The sequence below is a fragment of the Carassius gibelio genome, chromosome B7, assembly GCF_023724105.1.
Source record: "Carassius gibelio isolate Cgi1373 ecotype wild population from Czech Republic chromosome B7, carGib1.2-hapl.c, whole genome shotgun sequence".
In the NCBI taxonomy this organism is placed as follows: Eukaryota; Metazoa; Chordata; class Actinopteri; order Cypriniformes; family Cyprinidae; genus Carassius; species Carassius gibelio.
The window spans coordinates 13,107,923-13,129,437 of NC_068402.1; the positions used below are offsets into that span (position 1 = coordinate 13,107,923).

General features: G+C 38.8%; 2 protein-coding genes across 5 annotated transcripts in view; both read right to left on the reverse strand.

Moving 5' to 3' along the window:
* Nucleotides 1-931: 931 nt before the first annotated feature.
* On the reverse strand, nucleotides 932-19,613 carry LOC127961058 (tripartite motif-containing protein 66). Of its 3 annotated transcripts, XM_052559984.1 has the most exons (19): nucleotides 19,216-19,612; nucleotides 19,036-19,097; nucleotides 16,372-16,685; nucleotides 15,557-15,722; nucleotides 13,420-13,549; nucleotides 13,090-13,206; nucleotides 12,710-12,824; nucleotides 12,354-12,500; nucleotides 11,950-12,067; nucleotides 10,561-11,192; nucleotides 7,837-8,043; nucleotides 6,671-6,764; nucleotides 6,475-6,559; nucleotides 4,415-4,595; nucleotides 3,640-4,331; nucleotides 3,432-3,552; nucleotides 3,188-3,262; nucleotides 2,939-3,091; nucleotides 932-2,002 (listed from the first exon to the last, which is right to left on the reverse strand). In XM_052559984.1, the coding sequence occupies exons 3-19, from the start codon at nucleotides 16,378-16,380 to the stop codon at nucleotides 1,760-1,762; spliced, it is 3,285 nt and encodes a 1,094-aa protein (XP_052415944.1). In that variant the 5' UTR covers nucleotides 16,381-16,685; nucleotides 19,036-19,097; nucleotides 19,216-19,612; the 3' UTR covers nucleotides 932-1,759. The 3 variants fall into 3 exon arrangements, with proteins under 3 accessions (XP_052415944.1, XP_052415945.1, XP_052415943.1); XM_052559985.1 differs by lacking the exon at nucleotides 19,036-19,097 and having other exon boundaries at nucleotides 6,671-6,761; nucleotides 19,216-19,613; XM_052559983.1 differs by lacking the exon at nucleotides 19,036-19,097.
* A 1,387-nt stretch (nucleotides 19,614-21,000) lies between these two features.
* The window catches only part of dennd2b (DENN domain containing 2B), a 52,503-nt gene continuing 51,988 nt past the window's right edge, over nucleotides 21,001-21,515 (reverse strand). For both annotated transcript variants that reach the window (XM_052559982.1, XM_052559981.1), the window contains exon 20: nucleotides 21,001-21,497. In XM_052559982.1, coding sequence (XP_052415942.1) covers nucleotides 21,463-21,497 — 35 coding nt within the window. In that variant the 3' untranslated portion in view covers nucleotides 21,001-21,462. The remainder of the gene's footprint in view (nucleotides 21,498-21,515) is intronic.

Below are 21,515 nucleotides of genomic sequence, written 5' to 3' on the forward strand. Positions count from 1 at the left end.
TGGCCGGTGGAGATGTCATCCGAATGTTTTTCACTTGTAATGAAATTATCCAGGACCCTCTTCTTGGCTTATGGCCTCCGTGCTGTGGATGACCAGACTTTATTAATCTGTCAGAACTCCACATGCAACAATCCAGCCTTTAGAATCTCAAGAAGTCCTAGTGAGTTTCTGCTCTACGGGAACAAAAAACCTTACAATTCTTATTAATGTTCACCAGTGAGTCACATACTCCACTCCAACACCAACACTGCATCTCTGCGACTCTCGTGCATTTAGAGCTATATTTCATTATTTATAAGTAATGCTTTAAAATGGTGACATGATGTTTGAATCAGTTCTCTGCAAGTACAATTGAATTAGGCTGAGTCATAAGTGTTTCAGATTTATTTGAACCCCTAAATGGACCATTTACTTCAAACGGAATCACACACACACTCAAAATCTAGGGCTATTTGATGCTGAACTTGTTAAAAAGTTGAATGAGTATGTTTATATGCCTATCTAGGGTTTTAGAAAAGTTTGAGGTTGTTGCATGTCTACCTGAGCTGATGTCCGTTTCCTTCAACTGTAAATGTCACAGGAAAAATGAATTATGCAGTTGGTTTTGTTGAAATCATACTGAAAATTTCCTGATGTAGTTTTAACCTCTTATTTCGTACATTTCAATCAAAGCTAGAGTTTACGGTTGTTTTGGAAAAGCAATTACTTGCATGATTAATTCGTGATAAAAATGAGTTTACTTCTGGCCGGCAATTCGGTGATAATGCTAGAAAGGCTTTTAGAAAAAAGCACTCATATTTAGCAATGTCTTGAAGGTTCTATGTTTCATCCATAACTGACTGTATATTAAAACAAGCTTCAAGTCTGATTTTAAAACCATTAGGGAAAAGCAATGTTGTTTGTGTAGCAGAAATAAACATCAAAGTCTGAATCGCATATTTACACCACACATATATATATTTCAAGATTAAATACAATCCAGCTAAAGATAGTAAAATAGCATTAATAAAAGAGGACTTAACATGATCTGCACAGCAATTTCTGCAATTAAGACCAGTATTACAAAATTCAGAGGACATACAAATATCAAACCTGTATGTGAACCACATGGAGGAACATGCTGGTCTAAAAAGTGTTCCATCTGCCTGAATTTTTATATATATGTCTCACTAGTCAATAAACATTTAAAAGGTTAATTTAAAACATCACAGTTGTGTAGCAACCGCCTAATAATATCCTTCTTCAATTCTAAAAGGGTTCATGGGTTTCAGTCACATCCTGCCACTGAAAAAGTCCAATATGAACTAATGTGTCGCCTCTGGCTATATGAAGTGCTCCCTCTACAGGTCAATAAAACCATCACAGTAAAACAAGTACCTCATTATAAGAGATATTTGGATAAAAAGAAGAATGTAATTTAGAGCAAATTACCAATTAATGTTGTTTATATAGATTTACTAAGTCGCAGTTGCCAGCCACCAACATTGACTGTGCAATTTAATGTAAGTATAAGCATAGGAATAAATACAAGTGCAAGAACTAAGGCGAAGTCTGGAGATATAGGCTTATATCAACACCTATCCACAGCTACAGATAACAGCAGAACACATCAACTGGTTATATTGTGTGAGTTTAGTCCTCAGAAAAAAGCATATACTGTATTTCAACAGGAATCTTTTAAAAAAACAGCAAGTCGCCCAGGATGGAAAACTCAGAGCGAGTAGGTCAAAAGTCTCTGTACATATTTATAGAGGCACAACTAATAGTGAGTTCTCCTCCAGTTGAGGGAGTGCCTTCTCTTCCTCTTCCTGTGGCTCTGCTCTTTTCTCTCGGGCCAGGGAAATCCAGTCGCCATCGCTCTCTCCAGCTCCTCATAATCCTCATTGTCTGAGTCCTCCTCTTCCTCCTGGACAGGGCAGGTCAGGTCTGGGAAAACCTCCCTCAGTTTGGATGTGAAAAAGGACTGTAGACTGTGGCCTGCCTGAGCCACCTCTGAGTCCGGCTGGAGAGAGAGAGAGAAAGAAAGAAAGAAAGAAAGAAAGAAAGAAAGAAAGAAAGAAAGATTCAGCAAGGATTTATGAAAGTAAAGACATTCATAATGTTACAAAAATTATATTTCAAATGAATGGTGTTCTTTTGAACTTTGCATTCATTAAAGAATGCTTGAAAAATAAATCCGTTTTCCACAAAAAGAGCACAATGATAACAACCATTATTAATGATTGAGCACCAATAATAACTGCTAAATAACTGAACACCAGATAAGAATATTAGAATGATTTCTGAAGGATTATGTGACAATGAAGACCGGAGTAAAATAAGCTTTACCACCGAAATAATAAATTACAACAAATTCAGCCTTATCGTAAAAGGGAAAAAAAATCTTAATTATTCAAAAAAATGTTGACTGGTAGTGTATATTAGCAAAACACATTTATCTGCAGATAATTTTGCTTCTCAAGCAAATGTATCTTTATCTTTCTGCCACAAGCAAACATAATCCTTTAAGAGTGATGCGTGTAAATGGACTTTATGAACCTGTTTCTGATCATGTCACTGCATGGCCACATCATTTTGGGAATGCAATTTGATGGATTTGGAGGCTGACAGATTGGGATACTGCAAGTAGCCACTTATACATGCTTGTTATTTGATTGACAGGATTAGATGAACAAGCTCCTCCCAAACTTACTTTCAGGGCTTCATTTATTATACAATGCAAATACACAGAATGAACACAAATGAGTGTAGTTATGTTTTTTTATATTTTTTTAGGCTAATCTATTAAAAATTTAATTTCAGCTAAATTAAACAGGATATTAAAAAAGTAATGCATAATCATTATATCAGTACGCCGTTTGAATGTGAATCAGTTATTAAATATTCACCACTAATGGCTAGGAGGAGGTCGATTAACAAAATAATGCCTTCCACTCACGTAGTTGAACTTGGCACAGTTTTTGAACATGAGCAGGACATCAGCCACAAACTCTTGCGGGGAGCGATAGTGTGTGTTGCTGGTCCTGCTGAGCCTGTTCCGAATGACGGACAAATCCATGGGTTTCTTGATGATCTGATAATAATGACGGGCCTGTAAAGAAATACAAACAGAAAATGAACAGATAGCAAGATAGATAAAAGTATCATCTACAAATATAAAATCATAAGATATTCATTTGAAAATCACCAGAGGGCTGACAGGCTCGTGGAACGGAGCGCTGAGAATGTTGCTGAGGATCAGCAGCGTCAACTTCTCGCATTTCTGTGATCAAGCAGACAAGTCATCCATCAACAGAGATATTTCACTTCGGTTAGACAGACTGTAAATCTCTTGAGGGAGGAACTTTTTGTGGATTTCGACTCCCAGATCTCTGAGGTCACAGGATTAGTCTGAACTGGGCCAGATGAGACGCGGCACCCACTTCACTTACCCTCTGGTCACAGGCCGACAGCCCAGGTGGCAGCGAACCCGTGGACATCTGGTCATTCTCACAGTTAGATTCCACCTCTGGCTGCTCCACATCCCTGCACAGGGTGCAAATCCAGTCGCCTCTGTGGAAGCCCGAGATGATAAAGGTTAGTTTCAGCAGTGAGTAAAGACACAGGTTGATATGTGAAGTAGAAGGGATGATGGCTTACATGGGGAAACTATGGAGAGGAGGGACATGGCATGACAGGTGAAAGACTTTGGGGCAACGATCACAACAGAGAAGGTCTCCTCCAATGAGACAGACCGCACAGAAGTCTTCATTCTCTATCTCAGGGCTTTCCTCTGCAGGTTGACGTTCAACGGCAGGATCTGATACAGTCTCGGAGCCGGCGGTAGGTGGAAGAACCGGCTGCTCTGCTTCCCATTCAGACTCTGCTTCAAGATTTTGAGTCACTTCGGCCGTAGAATCTGGATCTGATTCAAATTCCTGTTCAGAAGCCGAGAGCACCAATTCAGGAGAATGCTCTGAAATATATTCCGATTCACATTCGACCTGCAGTTCGGATTCAGTGCTCGGATCTGATTCCTGCAGGAGCTCCGATTCCACATCTGCATCTGCTTCAGCCTCTCTTGTGGATTCAGTTTGGAAATCAGAACCTGTCGCTGATCTGAGCTCAGATGAGGAGTTTATTTCTTCGGTGTCAGGTTGTAAGATAGGGTCTAAATCATTGGAGATGGCTAGTACCCTGGACTCTTGGTTTATGTTGCAAAATTCTTGAACAGGAGGCTGAGAGACGTCAAGTGAGCCAGATGATTCACTGCTAGGCAGATGTTCTGGTGATAGCTGCTCTATGTGCGACATGCTGTCCTCTGTCTGAACTGACTCCTTATCCAAAGTTCCCTTTAAGGACATTAAAATTATTATTATGAACTGCGAGGTGATATAAATCCTAGAAAAGCATTTCATCAACATTAAAGTGATACCTGAGAAGTGACCTTTCTCTCTAGCACCCTGAAGACAGTTTCTTCAGGTTTGAGTCCAGGCTCTATTTGAGAAGAAAGGTCTGTGCTCTGATGGTTCTGTGGTGGATGTCGTGACACTAGGATCTTGAGTCGCTCAAGACACACAACTGGAACCTTCGAACCATCTGGGGCTTCTTTATCACTGTTGAACACACACACACACACAAAAAAGAAAAAACATTTCTACCTTTCAACCTTCAAGAAAAATTTGCAATGTTTCTTGTAGGACCAGCAATTCATTTAAGTAAAACCTAAATCATGCATGACTTAGAGCAGCATTGTGTTCTTTTAGACAGGATTGTCTCAGAGCTGCTCGATCTGCAGTGAATGCTGCTGCACATGAGTTTGGGATTCTTACATCTTCCCATACAAGGGCTAGTTCACCTTCAGTTGCTGGTCCCCAGTGACTTCCATAGTATAAAAAAAACACTATGCAGGTCAATGGGGACCAGAAACTGAAGGTGAACTATACCTTTAATGATAAAATGAAGCTATTAATCCATGACTATAAGTATTTTTTATTTATTTATTATTTTTTTTACAGATTTTACAATATTGTAACATTTATTATTATTATTAATATACGTTTCTCATATAATACAAAAAAAATTCTACAGGGAAATATTGCAACAATGATATTTCTTATATGGTTTAGTATTTTTACTTATGTAGTAATAACCATAATAAAATATTGAATAATATTATTATTTTATAGTCATATTCAGTGCTTGACATTGACTTTTTTGCCGCACAGCATTTTTACTAGCCACTTTTTTGTTGTTGTGAAAATACTCTCATACATATACCAGCCATTCTCTACTTGACTTCCACATTTCGTTGAGAAGTTTCCTTTTTTGTTTCATCGTCAGGTTTTCTCTTGTGTATTGTCTGCTCACTGGGTTTTGTTACACCTTTTATATGTCGCCACATAGCTCCACCGGCATCCAACGACATAACTCCTCATAACATTAAAATCAGGTCATTAAAACAAAACAAGGAAGTCGTGGCCTAGTGGTTAAAGAGTTTGACTCCTAACCCTAAGGTTGTGGGTTTGAGTCTTGGTCCACCAATACCACTACTTAGGTGCCCTTGAGCAAGGGCACCTAATATCGCGCGTCCTGTGACAAATTTGCCGCATCTGCACACAGAAGTTATCAGTCTAAATGATCTGCAAAAACAGTCAACGGTGAAAATCAATAGTAGATTTAATTTTAAAGTCCAACAGTTTAACCCTAATATTGGACATAAACAAACACGTTAAATATAAAGTAGGCTATTCAAAACAGGCAAGTTCATATATTTGGAGTAAAACTGAACTGATGCACCAGTGATACAGCGCTCCGCACTGCGCGCCTTGTGATGAGATCGACGCACCACCACAGAAACAAGAATGAGATGCGTTCTAACATAACTGTGGCATTAAACTCAGTTAGTGACGGCTCGTTTAAAATATTTCACATATATAGGCCGTTCAGATTACTTGTTAAAGAGCAATGAAATACCTTACATCTGTTTGTGGATGGAGACTTGACCGGCTACATGTGCTCATCCTCATATGCATGGGCTCACGTGTGCGTGTGTGTGTGAAATGCGGTGCTGAAGTGAAATAGCTGGGCAATTTGATAGCTGAATTATAATAGGCCGCCTCATAACCTGCGGGTCAGGTTGGGGCGGGTAAGGAAATTTTACTTTATTTGGGGGGCGGGCCAAATAATTTCATAAAAGCGGGACCCACGGTTGAACCCGTGCATTACTAGTGTCCATGTAATACTCATGGGAGTTGTAGTGTCGTAGTGTCACACTGCAATATGGCTTAATTCAGATGCTTTTTAAAAACACTACAATTATTCAACCCACCAAAAGTGACAAGTTGGGAAAATCCTACCGCATTTGGCGGGTGTTAATGTCAAGCCCTGGTCATATTGATATACAATCACAAAATTTTGCCCAAATTGTGCAGCCCCTACAAATAAGCAAATTAAACCTGGAGCTTTTTATTTTATTTTAGTTTTTTATTCTACCTGGTGTCTGGATCTTTTCGAGTCAGTCTTTTCCTCTTTCTGGGTTTCAGCCTTCTGTTTTCATAGGCATATGCATATACATTATCTGAAACCAGGAAAACGCCATTTAGACCGATTAGTCCACTATGAAATGCATTTCTATTTCTAAGTTGAAAATGAAAGAAGCTTATTTATAAATCATAATGGGCCTCTTAACCTGGTTCAGACTTGTAGGTGGTCAGAGAGGATGCAGTGTGACTGTTTATATGTCCTATGATCATCTCAGAAGCATCGAGTCGTGCACAGATCTGCTGAAATAGAAGAAGCAATGAGTAAAATCAAAGTTATGAAACACTGCCACTTTGATGACAGGTAATGGATGCAGTGATGTCACGACAGCAGCATGCAGACTAAGTCAGCGAATATGAATGTGAGCCAACAGTGAACTTGTTAAGCTGAATACAATCAGTTATGTGGGCTGCTGCATCTAATTTGTTCTCAAACAGAAAGAGGTTAAAGAAACTGTTTCCAAGACAACAGTTATCTCATTTGATGTGCATCATCTGGTTTATCCCTTAAAAGGCAAGTAACAGAGCTGTGTGCGCTGGAACAAAGGTGTTTTGCACTGTATGACAGAGAGAATGAATGTTTTAAATGAACTTTAAAAGGAACAGGGACGAAAAGCAATTCAGGACAAGAGCATTTTATCAATGTCAATTAATATTAATATAGTGAATTATTCATACCAATGTACTATTCTTATCTTTAGAAATATGTTTTCAAAAAAGTTTGTGGAGTCCGTGTTTTACATTAGGACTACACCATGGTATTTCACACTGAAAAAAAAAAAAAATAGGTGGTAAAAGAATTTTCACTCTCTTGATAGTACATTTCATAATTAATTACAAAGAAATAGAAACACATTGAATTAAATGTGAAATTTTGAATCAATTATTTATTTATTTATTTAATTTGTGGAAATTGAAAGTGTGCACGGATCAAACATACAATTAAAATACTTAGAATTAAAACGTAAATACATTATTTAGGAGTGAATTGAAAAGGAGTCAAATTGTTGTTTTTAAAAATAAATGCCTGGTTATAAACCACTTCACTAACACAAGTCTCCATGTGTACACTCTTAAACTAAAAGTTCGAATTTTGACATTGATGGTTCCATGAAAAATCTTAACATCCCGGTACCTTTTCATAACACTAAAGGTTCTTTATAGTGGTAAAATGTCCTTTAGATTTTTAAATGTTGGTGGTTCTTTTAAGAACTGTTCACTGAGAGGTTCTTTGGGGAAGCAACCCCAAAAAAATTCTGTGGCATCGCTGTGAAAAGAGGCTATGTTTGTCTTGCCACATATATAGAAAGTGTACCTGCTGCGTTGTGCATCCCTGGTCCCCAGCCACTGTTGCCAGGCTATGATCAGCCCTGGTTGGCCTGTCTTTACAAAGCCTTTTACGAGGTCCTCTGGGTCCTTTTGAGGTGCTCTGAGACCTGGTCGCCTTCTTTGAACTGGAACGTTTCTGGCCATCATCTCCTCGGCCTTGAGCCCGTGTGAACATCTCCAGCACCGAGGATCTCTACGGAAGAGAGCCAAAGTCTCATTAGCGCAGCACCAGGCTAAAAGTGATCTTGACAGCATATGCGGCACACTACAACCATAGCAACAGTGACAACAGAGAACATGAAGGTGAGCAACAATAACCTTGAGTGTGACAATGCACACTAGCTACGCTTAACAATCACATCTTTAAAACACAGAGAGAAAAGTGCCACAACTCCGTACGCTACAAAATAATTCTCCTGATAATATATGACTTGGTTACACCACCAATTATCGTATGTAAATCCCACATCTGGGGCTTGGAAGGCTTCTTTGAATAAGCAGCATTAACACATCAGAGATTAGACTTCCTCTCCTCCACGGCCCTCTTCTTCTCTTGTCATCGTTTCACTAATGCGAGAAGTTGTAGAAATGCCCAAGCGACTGCGTCTTTCACTAACACGACAAATGTCAGAGTTGAAGGCAGCAGCCCGAACACTCGACGTAGCCCCTCCTTCATCTGACTTCTAGCCCTCTCTTGTTTTTTTTTCTCTCTCTTAATTACCTCAGGATTAAAAAACTCACCTGATAGAAGCCCAGGAGGAGAGGGTGGAATGAATTGAGCTGTGGAGAGTGTGTCTTGCAAGCATGTGTGGGAGCGGAGAGAAGGTAGGAGGTCTCAGAGACTTTAAAGGTAATCGTGTGGGCTCTACAGCGAGATGAAGAAAAATGCAACAGCCGGCTCCTTCAATTCCCCTAGCTTCTCATTAATGCCAGGTTAAGTAAATATGTGGTTGCACCCAAGCGCTTTTTTCCTTCCCTTTAATCATGTCACAGTTATGGGCTGAAGATGATACATTAAAAAATATATATATATTAGACTAATTTGCCTCTGGAGTGCCAAATCTTACAGGGAAACTGATTTTGATTGGTGTTTGTCCTGGGAAGATTCATCAAAATACTGACATCAAGAGAACTAATAATAACTTCTAACGCCTGATTTGGTTCTCATCCAATACAGCTTGAGGAGCGGTTGCTGAGCAGGGCGAGTTTATGTGTGTGTGTGTGTGTGTGTGTGAGCGTGTTATTTTGTGGTCTTAATTGTTTCTGAGCTCACACCACAGTTTGTGTCACACCATCTGCTTGCAGAGGTGCTGTCAGCAGCTGTCAAGAAGAAAACACATTACAGCCACATAAATAGAGATGATGCTGCCTGGAATGATTCAATTTCCTCTTTCTAAATTAATATTGAGAGCGGTGGAGCTCGTTTCGATGTTGAGTTTACTGTTCTCACGCTGTCATCCACTCCAAATACACTTAAAGCACAAGCACAACAGGTCTGAACTGAAATAGCAAAAAAACATAAAAAGACGAAATAGCAATGACAGTAAATGGGTGGTTGACATAAAATGTGACAGTGTAAGCAGTGTGATAGCATGTCAGAAGTGTGGCGCGTGCTTAACCTAAAACTTTTTTCTTTAATAATTAATAATCTTTTATATAATACTTCAATCAGACACACACACACACGCACACACACATATATTATGAATACTATTATTATTATCCAATATACGGTATGCAAGTTTAAATACAAAAGTTAAAATAATAATCAATAATAATACTAATATAATATACTTAATATATGATACTAAATTATTTTCATTACTGATTAATTACGTCATTTTTATGACCTCATACAGCATAAAAAATGTTTACTACATTTTTTGCTTATAATTATTACCAGATAAAATAGTTTAACTTAGCCTAAGTATGAAAATGTTTATTATATCAAAAAATTGCCCATGTATTTGATTAATTTACACTTTTCCAGGTCTACCAATTTTATTGTTATTATTAGGCTACCTCATATACCAGAGATTTCAAGTGTTTTTAAAGAAAACTTCTTTTTAGGGGGTGAATTAGAATAAGAAATATTTAGTGCATTTAAATGTTTTAGCTTATTTTAATTGTTGTTGGTTTTTTTTTTCTTAATTTAAATTATTTTAAGCCATTTTTAGTTCCCCTTAGAAGTTTGCTGAAGACCTCTAGTGTGCCCCGGCCTCCTGTTTGTGAGCCACTGTCATGGGGACACCACCTCATTTGCAGCACTGCAGGACAATTGAAATGACTTGCATAAATGCTACTAGATGATTAGCAATAGTCATGGTTAATAATAATAATAAATAAAATAAAAAAAGACCTGTCACTTCGCTGAAAATGTATACTTTCCATTCATTCATTCATATAAGTTTTAACCTAAAATCTTGACACTGAAAAACAAATAATCAACTACCAAAGTGAAAGTCAGTATACTGTAAGGACCCCACACTTGAGCCCTCTTCCAATGCTTGAGCACATTTGCAGTGCCGCTCGATGGCCTTTTCATCTGCTAGGACTTGTGGTGTGAACCAGTTAACGGTGTGGTTGACATGCAAACTTTGCAAGCACTAAAGAGCACCAAGGCCTGAGGACTGTGGTCAGTATTGAGCACAATGAGAGCAAAGGTATTGCTTTGCAAAGGACAGAGAAACAACACATTAATGAAACTCACCCTGCCGTCATTGATGCGAGCAATGATAGGCTGCAGTTCAATCATGGGCTGGTTGCTGGTTTCTGTGGTCATCTGCACTTGAGCCTGATTACGGACGTGTGGCAGCTCTTTGTTTGGTGATGCTTCATGACCTGTAGCTGCTTGGGGTGCAGATGTTTGCCCTCTTTCACAGGGAGGCTGGCCTAGTGCAGGGTTTCTCCCATTCAAGGCAGCCTGGTTGGAACTAGCAAGGAGCTGCTCAGGCAACGGGTGGTTGTTGGCTCCAACAGGCTGTCGAGGTGAAGCAGAGCTGGTTCCATGCTGGACGGGGTCAGATCCAGGGTGAGCTCCAGGTGGATGCACCGGGAGAGATGCATCAGCCTCCCAGCAGCTGTGAAGAGATGGCGGGGAGCTCTGCCTGGCGGCCTGAGGACACTGGGAAGGGAATTTATCCAAAGGGACGGATTGAGTAGGTCTGCAGTGAAGACAGCAGAGCGGGGGCTGGCAGAAGGTCTGGCAGGCGCAGCCAGGTTCCCGCACCCCATGGCACAGAGGAGGCATTGCTATGCATGGGACAGTCTGGGGTCGCAGGATACTAGGATGACCCACAACCTCTGGGTATGGACGACTTCCACCTTCAACAACAAGTTGACCTAAAGCAAGAAAGAATCATTGCTGTGCTTGCATAGCTACAGATATTCCTAATTTTTTTCTTCTGCACTAGTAAAACACTAGTTTTCTTGTGCTAGTGGCAAAAACATTAAGAAAGGTATTTTTATGTGTTCAGTGATAATAAATATATATTAGCGTCTTCATTATCACTTTATATAATTTTTTTTAATTTTTTATTATCCAAAGACAGATTTATATATATATATATATTTATTTGATTATTTTTTATTATATATTGTTGATACTGCACTATGATCAACTAAAATATTTTTGTTAAAATTAAATGTGATGCTAGTGAAATTCATGAATTATGACATGAATAAATTGAAAGAATATTTTCATAAAAACCATAACATAACCATAACATTTTTTAAGACGTTTAAAGATTAAAAGCATTTTAAAATGTCCGACTGACAGTGTTAGTTACAATGTTCTCCATTTTAAATGAACAGAAGTGATGATGGCATTATGATATTTTGCATAAGGCACTGTGATTGGCTTATCTTTCATTTTATTGCCACCTTTACACTGCAACCAAATTTCATTTACACAGAACCAAAGTCTAAACCCTAAGCTCGTCGTTAACTTTAATACCAGTTTTTGAGGGCTTGAAAACACAGGAATTTCCCTCCTGGAATGTGCAAATCTAGTTTGACATTATCCTTGTATGAAGAACACAGCATTTATAAAAGTTATAAAAATAGCCATCTAATGGCATTGTCCAATAGCTCAGTTTACCTAAAGTGGACATCTGCTTGGTCCAGAAGCTGGCATCCCAGTTAAACTTGATTTTCAACGGGGTCCAAGCCTCTGAGAGCATCAGTGGCTCCAATAACTGCTGCATCTGAAGAGCAATCTGACAAATGAATTATAGATCAAACCTCATGATTACAGAGACATCGAGTTATAAATACTGCATGCAATTCTGGGAGTGAAACTGAAACTCTTTCTGCACTGTCTCTCTATTTTTAAGTTTGCAAGAAAATTATTAAGGCTAGTTCTAAATGCAGCTGCAAAAAAAAAGAGGTGAAGCTGCTTTAAACTAATAGTGCAGACAACTTTTTAAGACCTGCCAGAAATGTAGCAGGCAGCTGCCAGGAATCTTAACATCTGAAGCCCACTTGGACAGGAGAAAATCCTACCAGCTCTTTGCTGAATAGCAGTGGATTGCGTCTGTGGTGGGCTGTAGCCCAGGTAATGAAGTTCCTCACGTGCTCCAGCTGACTGCACAGCTCTATGGCCCCCTGCAGCTGGTCCTCCAGACGCTGCTTGAAATCACTGGAAATACTCTGCAACCGGAAGACACTGCTCACTACTTTTCCTAAGATCCCCATCTGCTTGTCGCTACTTGGCAGAATCTGCCTATTTTGCATGATTTGCTCAGAAGACGTTCTGTCCCGCACGCTCCATCACCACTACATCCATGGATGTTTGGAGATGAATACGTTTGGAACGGCACAGAAAAGACGGAGGGGGAAACTAGGGAAAAAGTCATTACCTCTAGTTGTTCTATTAATAGGTTGGCCCGTTTGTTAAGCTCGTTCATCATAATCATCTTAGCCATTTTTATCTGGTTCTCTGCCTTCCTCTGCGTGATCTTTATACCATGGAGCCTGGACAAAAGGAAAGAAAAACGAACGGGAAGATGGTTGAGGGAGGATAAAACATCTGGATGCTTGAACATCTGCCTAAATCATTCGAAGGAAGCAATGGATCTTGTCAACGTCATTATGCTTTATTTAAACTATGCTGGTTGTCTTAATAATCCCAGCTGCTCACATTTCAGATGAGTAATGGACACGCTCTGTTTAACTAGCATTAACGCTAACATTAGCAGCATCGTGGAGGTGGAATAGGTGGGAGTTCATCTCATCTCACCTGCCCTGGATCTGTTTAGCGGTGCTCTCCACACCAGATCTCTTCTCCTCCACTCGGGCCATGAGGTTCTGCAGGAGCCAGCGCTGGTCTTGCAGAGCCTTCCCAACATGCACCAGTCTAAAGATTAGAAACCAGGAGCCAGTGAAACACCTTTGACTTTTAACGTTTACACACAATATGCTCGATAGCATATTTGTTGATACATTAGAAAGTGGCCACCTGTTCTATTTGTGTTTAGAGAAGCGTATGAGAGAGGGAGTGATTGCATGTGTACAAGAGCATTGTGAACGTGGCCATGCGTGGCAGTGGGTATGTGTCCTCTTTGCATACCGATGGTCTTTGTGGGCGGACAGGTGACAGATGTTACAGGCCAAGAGGTCGCACGTTTCACACAGGAGTTCCAGAGGCTCCTGTTTATGGAGAGGACACATGACAACTGCATGCCCGCAGCAACCGGCTCCTGAGACCCGCAAGACAACAGAAGAGAGGAAATGAGGCCTAATTAGCCGATTCCCATTAAGAACACATTATCTGTAATCAAGAATCAAATATTTAAAAGAAAGCTTACGATGGAAAAATGCTGGAAAAAACAAATGTGTTAATATGAGCACGTGGAATCTGTCCGAGTCCTGCAGGTTTAATGAGGCTTTAAGTATGTTCAAATCATTTTGACCGATATAAAACCTCACTTCACCTCGGTGAGTCACTCTCTATGCTAGCTTCATTTATTTTTAGTGGAGAAACAAAGCACTTCGAAGTCCTTATAAATATTTCTGGACGTATAAACGCATCATTTTTCCAGCAAAAGTAAAAGAGACAAAAATGGAACACAGCAGAGCTTTGATCAATCGGTTAGTGTCTCATTAAAAGCCCTGCCAACATGAGGAATGTAACTCTATAAAGTAACAGATACTGCTTTCACATGTGCCTTCAGAATGGCCCACATTTCACACCCACCTTGCACTGGACATTAAAAACAATATCACATCAGAATGCTAAGTTTACATGATCCTGCAAACTACATAAACAGACGGGTTTTTAACTATTTTATTTTACATTTATTTTTAGAATATCACATCAAAATGCTAATTTTACATGATCATGCAAACTAAAAAATGTAAAAAATAATTCATTTTTAAACTATCACATTAGAATTATGTTCAAGACAACTACATACCAAGACAAGTTACTAATTACCTTATTATTTATTCTATTTTATATATATATATATATATATATATATATATATATATATATATATATATATATTTTGTTTTGTTTTTTTTATAAATAATAAAATAAAATAAAACTAATAATAATAATACATTTTTGCATTTGAAGAGCCAAATAAAGTAATAGATATGGCTTTCATGTATGAATTAATTTTAAAAATATCAGGATAAAAACACATTAACATTTCATTTTATTTTACTTAATAATAATTATTTTGTTACTTTTTTATTATTTAAAAAAAATCTATAAAATGTACGTTAAATGACAATACATTCATAGTTTTTTTTTTATTAAAAATAAAATAAATTACAATTAAATGTTTTAGATATACAAATAAACCCCAAAAGAAAACACCAGAGATGCCTGGCAAAGTTTTTTTTTTTCAAGAAATTAATTTCTTTGAATAAAGACATCTGCATTAACCTGGGCTGAAGCAAAAGGCGTAAACAAATAAATAAAACATTCTCATTTCCGTTCCATTGTAGCAAAAATCCTAATCTAAATAAACCATTATTACTTGAATAGTCCCTTTGCATTCATAATTCTGTGAGCAGAGAGAGTTAGTCAGGCAGAATGCAGAAGTGAAGGAGCTCAACCGACAGCACCTGTCACACTGGATATACAGTCTGTCCATCAGAAGTGCCGGCCGGCTGAGGCTGTGACAGTGTAGGGTAGACAGAGACACGCTGACACATTGCACAGGGAGAGATGTGTTAAAGTACGAGACCACAGGCTCCAACACTGAAGAGCTCCCACTGCCTCAGTGCATACTGGTGACCGACCACATCCTGCCTCACACCCGCACTTCTGTTTCTCTCACACTCTACCACTCTTTCTTCTTCTTATGCTCTTTTATCACTCCATCTTTCATTTTGTGTGAGGACTTGTGGTGCCGTTATCATGCATTAAGTGGATTTCAGAGAATCTTGAGAGAAAGCTAAGGAGTATCGACAAAAGAAAGCCAGCCTCGGACAGGCTGGCCAAAATTGTGCTGCGTTTGCTGAGAGAGAATCAGTTTTTAGAAAGTGGGTCACATAAAAAAAACACAACACTACAATACATCACAGGATAATTATAAAATGCATTATTCATTGAGTTAAAGAGGAGGGGTTGGAAAAATATCGTGCAGAGCTGATAATGTCCGGTGGCCAAGAGCAGAAATGTGCACGCAGACAGCCGACCTGAGCTGAAAGAGGAAAGTAATTACAGATCGGTAAAAGAAAAATGCTCTTGCCTATTTCAGACGGTGATGGAGGGTCTCGCGGCTGGTGCTGCAGGTCAAAGGTTTGAGTGGAGCTTCTCTCATGCTGATGCAAGTCTGTGCACTGGAAACACAGCCACTTGTTGCAGAAGGTGCACAAGCTCTGTGCCATCCTGGGCTCTGAACACTCAGAACAGCACTGCAGATACATTTAAAATGAATTGGATTTCTTTTAATTCTAATAGAACAGGTTTGCTGACACATCTGTCAGCCACAAATGAGTAGGCGTCTCACCTCCACAACAACTAATCTAGCATGCAAAAACTGAAGCAGCATCTTTAAATATCTCAAGCAGCACTTCAAAATACCACAAGATGACATTTTGAAATCTGAAAACAATGAAAATGTTTTTTTTCGACCCTGTTGACTTTTAATATCTTCTTTCGTGCTGCACGGATATAAAGTCAGGTTTGGTTTTTCTGGATGAATTTTCACTTTAAAACTACTCAAGCTGTCCACTGGGATTTAATATTCATAAGCCAAGCACTGTTGTCGTGAAAGACAATATAAAGTATTCATTCTGATCCCTGCACTTGCTGTGCTTTAATGACTCAAATAGAAAGCAAATCCGCCTGTTCAAAGGACGCCAGAAATATTCGCATTTGCATTTTTCGCATTATTATTCCCAAAAAGCATAACTGGCAAAACAATAACACATCATGCGTCATCTGTGTGTCATAACAAGCTGCAGTTCGCTGATTACCTCGGTGTCAAATCAAAGGCAATTAATATCTCACAGATTCTAGCTTGCAGAATCTTCCTGAAAATTGAGTGCAGAAACGTCTTACCTTCTCCATGCCGATGGCGGGATATAGATTCCTCTGCGTGTGCGTGTGAGAACGATTGCGATATCCAGCAGAGCAGCTCTCGCAGCAAGGACACGGCAAGCCTATGACACAGCTAGAGCTCCACACCACACTGTGACAGCTCTACCTGCGGCAGGAAGTAGTGCACACTGCACTCTTTAACCCCAGCGGAGTAGACTCCCGAGTGTGCCCTCAGCCGTGGCCGCTTCGTAGCTCTCCTCACTGGCTTCCTTCAGCTGCTCGGATCCCGAATCCTTCCCTCTGACAGCCACCATGATCTTTCTTCTTAAATAAGCCTGTTCATAATAATTGGGAATTAGGGAGGGCTGGTAATTATTTTTTTTTCTGGGACAAAATATCCCCAGCAGCCCTTGTTGCCAAAAATGGAAGGGGAGAGATGCCAGATGACCTACAATATTTAAGAGAATTGCGCAGGCGAAGGGTGTGAGATGGATCGGGGATGAGGGAACACGTTGGTGCCCTCCTTCCTTGTTTCCTTAGATCAGCACTAGTAAGGGACAGGTCCCTCCGGACCGGGCCTGCTCCCACGAAACACGCTGAAACCGGGTCAGCCTTGTCCAGGAGCAGATGGGAATTGAGATGTGCTCACACAATGCCCTGCAAAGTGTGAAATCAATTATGATCCTATCACACTTGCTTGCTTTTCTCGAAAGAATTTGGAAGCACAACTTCCTCCAAATCTTTCGCAGGTAGGATATGTTCAACAACCAATGCATAAGGCAGGTGGGCAGGCAAACAGGGTTGGAGGGAACTAATGAAACCGCATGTAACCCGAACTGACATCAGTGTCGTGTGGATCCCCTCTAAGAAAGCACCTCTACCACCGTGAGTCTGCCTGACAACAACCCCTGCAGCCTGACCTACAAATCTGACAACTCTCTCTTTCTCTAGAGCTGCTCATGGGAGCTTAAAACCATCCGATTCCCCATTGTGTACCCACAGACCCACTTTAAAACACAATTAGTCTACCCAGCCAGTCTTTCTCTTGTTCTTCGGGCAGACAGGCTTGTCTGCATCTCCCGCCTTGCCTTCCATGCCACTCCATTTGGCTTTTAAAACAAAAGCTCACGCTCTCTCTCTCTCTCTCTCTCTCTGGTCCTACTACAAAAGATGACTCCTTTTCTCCAGTAAGTGGATTCAGCACGAGTATCTTTCTGCCTGAGCAAGCAAAGTCATCTCTAGAGGAAATACATTAATAGAAACTTGAGAGGAGGTTCCTCCCCTGGAAGAACACCTCAGTAACATCCATTAGCATCCCTGGTTATGAGATCAAGACAGGGGAATGGCAGATTTGCCCATAGCAGATGGTAATGGCTCAGTACAGAATATTCAATTCATTATGTCTTCACTCATTGCAAGTGAATGTTTATTATAGCCAATTATCAGTTTTTGCATCTAAGATGATTATTTCCTTTTCATGTGTAAATATGCAGTCATTGTTCTAGTTTGACAGAATATTTGATTGTAGCATAGTGCAATGATGTGATGTCCCTTTAAACAAGATGCAAATAACCAAACCGTTGAGTGTCACATGATTTAGTGCGAAAATTAAAAAAGGTTGTAATAAAAAAAAAGTTATCATGCATTTGGGAAGAAAGATTTCAAAAGGAGTCAGTATCATTCTAACAGGTGACAATGAAAACGAAAAGGAAACACTGAAAAAGGAACGTGAATATTTACATAGAAAAAAATGAAATAAAACATTTTGAGAAAAAAAAACATAATCCAGTGATATCTCTATAGATATATAGATCTATACACAGACTATAAAAATAAAGTAGATCTTTATCAACAAAGGAAGTAAAAACTTTTCGGAATGGTGGGATGGGGGTCTAGAACATTTTCATTAAAGTTTATTTTTTCATACAAGTAGAGATAGGCCTATAATAAGTATTTTGTTTTAAAATGGCTTTCACACGAGTCTAGAATTTAAGTCACAGCGCGTATGTTGTCACATCGATGCTAAAATACTAAATTTGCGTTTGCCTTAAAGAGGTAACCATAACAACTCTATGCTGCGCACGCGTATTCCAGTACAGTAAATTATGGTTTATGATTAAGCTACTTCGACAGGCCACCACTTTGATCCACAAGTCACAGAGGATAACTTTATAGACCTACAGAAATATACCAGCAGAACAATATTCTAGCGTTAGTTTTACCATAACCAAAATACAGCTTGCGTAGCAAGCTATTACATTTTACATTTAAGTTGCATTAAACAATTTAACAGACTTAAGAGCTCAAATTCATACTTGCACAGCTGGACGCAGTATAATTTTCACAAATCGGACAATCAATCAGAATGGTTGAAATCAATCTGATTGCATTAATATAACTTATATTTTAAACTGTAAATTACAGTAACTCGTCACATATGAATGGCAAATAACTACTGAACTAAATTAATTCGTGTTATTCGGCAGACACAGAGTGATAAAAGGTTGTTTCTGTAAAATTCCCCTAATTGTTCATGTAATAGGCTATTTAAAATTACAACAAAATAGAAATACCTAAAAACGCACACTGAGGAAACATACGGACGCTTTAAATACTTCATTGACATGATAAGATACACGTAAGCACATGTGTAAGTTGCAATATGTCAAAATCCGCACTCTACACCTCTGCGTTTTTGGAAGAATCTTCTCGCACACCTCACAGATGGGATGGGACTCCACAAAATCCTGCACAAACATTCATGTTTAGCACAATATAGATTGTTACTTAGCATAACCACACACCGACGATGTCAAATGAAATGGTGATGAACACATGCACACATCATGAGAGTTTGAACCGCACCTTGCTTCTGTTGAAGAGGCACAAATCCAAAAACCATCCTCCTCCTCCTCTTCGGCGCCTGGAAGCTTAGAGCGATTTCAGCAATGCTTTAGTGACTAAATAGCATCCTATCACCATATATTTTAAAGTCCTTCCACCCCTGGAGACTATATTTCTTACACGCGTTTGATTGTATCCCCTCTATCGTTTAAGCACTGCAACTGTCAAAAGGCAAAATTGTTCATGCATCTATAGTGTAGATGCACAAGTTTCATTGTCCAGTCTCCAGGAGATCTGCCATGCGTGGAAGATGTCTGAATAAGCGCCACGTAATCAAAGTTGTAACGACAGCGAGCGCATTATCAGTCCTGTCATTCACCTCCTGGGTTTTTTCGTGATACGCACCCTGCGTTGCGCACTGAAGTTCTTTACCTTTAAATGTCGCTTGCATCCAATCCAGCAGATGTCGCCTTTGTCTCAGTTTTCTTGTACTACAGGCGAGGGAATAACGATTATAGATAGAAGATTTCCCATGTTACCCCACGTTAAATTGATTTACTTTCAGCAGTGGACAGTATAGAAAGCGTTCTGTTGCACATGAGTACATTATATTTTTGTGAAATTCTCTGAGATTATACATGCCACAGTTTTAAGTCTGGGTGTCCTGTACAGAGCACATTCAGGGCTGTTCAGAGATAAATATTGTCAGTTATTACTCCCATTATTACATTTCTTTATCCATCACATAATCCCATAAAATTGGAAAAGCCAAAATTGTTTTATCCGGGTCACTTATACTGCCATTTTTATCCATAAATATATGTATAGCTAATACAGTGTTCAGAGAGTGTTACAAATATGATTTATTAGTAGGCCTATTTGTATGATTTAGTATTTGGTATGCAATTATTATATGTATTCTATGGTATCCAATTCAACTGCTTTTATTTTACCTACAATTTCCTTCACAGCTTTGAACAGGTTCTGTCAAGAAGAAATCACTCTGGGTTTCCATTTGACTGCTGGCTTTACTGAACTGTCATATTTTTCTCGGTAGTGCTACGAGACACCTTTGTTGTGGCACCCTCTGTGGCACTTATGGAGAAAGATGTCGGTCTGCACTTGCTCTCAGTGGCTTTGATAGAATTGTTTGAGACTGTTCTTACCAGAAAGCATCTTCAATACCTGCCAATGGGGAGTGGACTGCGACGTAGATTGCATTAAATGCAAAACATTTATAAAAATGTTTTATATAGAATTGTAGTTTTTTCTTCTTTTTTTTTTTAAATGCAAATTATTTTATTTTAGTTTTTTTACTTGCTCAGTTTAAAGAGAGGTTTTTGGAAACAAAGAAAATAAGAAAAGACTGAATATATAGTAACTTCTTTCTAGAAATTAAATGCAATTTAAGGAATTTTATTGTGCATTTAAAATGTTACGCATAGAAAAGAATATTGCATTTTATGCAATGAACAAAGTCTGCGGAAGGCTTGTTGAATAAGGATCTCATTTAGTTCAGGTTAACAAATAAAAATATAATTTTTGCAATTTTTCTCCAGACACTGGCTATGGATTGACATACACATATGACCTTTTCAGGATTTGTATATTTGTTTCTTTAATATAGCAAAAATGTGTCAAGTTTCAAAACATTCCCAGTGTATTATTCATTACTGCTATTTTAAACACAGAAAGGCCAGACTAAAAGGGTAGGAAATATCTTCACTTAACAGATAGTCACAGAAAGCTATGGTCTGCTTCTATGGTCCTAAACATTTTGGGACAAAGTAGTTCATTAAAGCAGAATGAGAAATTTACAGAAAAACTTTATTGATTTTTTTTTTTTTTTGTAAATAAGGTAATTATACTCTTCATGTGTTAATAAATGCACAAAATACAGTTCATGGAGAAATTCTAGCGTTAAATACTACACAGAGCCACTGTACATCCACCTGTCAAATTTCCATTCATCCATCTCATCCATCTCAACACAGTTATCTCTAAGGGTGGAGGTTATTCTGCAATATAACCATTCATACTCTCAGTACCATACGTTTATTTCTCTAGTTTCATATACAAAGTACCAGGAAAGGTAACAACAGAGCTACGTGTGAGATTAACAGCACTTTCATAAATATGTACATAAATATGAACGTCAGAGTCAACACAACAGGCACATCTTAACATACGTGACTTAGCCGTGTTAGGTCTTCAGATGTAGCATTTGCAGGAAATGTCCACAGTTTTTGGTTTCACAATAAAGTGTTTCTAGTTCTTTTTATGAAGGAACTTCATTTTATTTCCTGAAAAAAGATGACATT

Excerpts from the sequence above, each read along its gene's own strand:
- LOC127961058 (XM_052559983.1), bottom strand. Across the intron at positions 12,068-12,353 it reads TGCTATTCAGCAAAGAGCTG|ATTGCTCTTCAGATGCAGCA; the intron begins GTAGGATTTTCT and ends TTCATTTGTCAG. Across the intron at positions 2,003-2,938 it reads ACTGTGCCAAGTTCAACTAC|CCGGACTCAGAGGTGGCTCA; the intron begins GTGAGTGGAAGG and ends CTCTCTCTCCAG.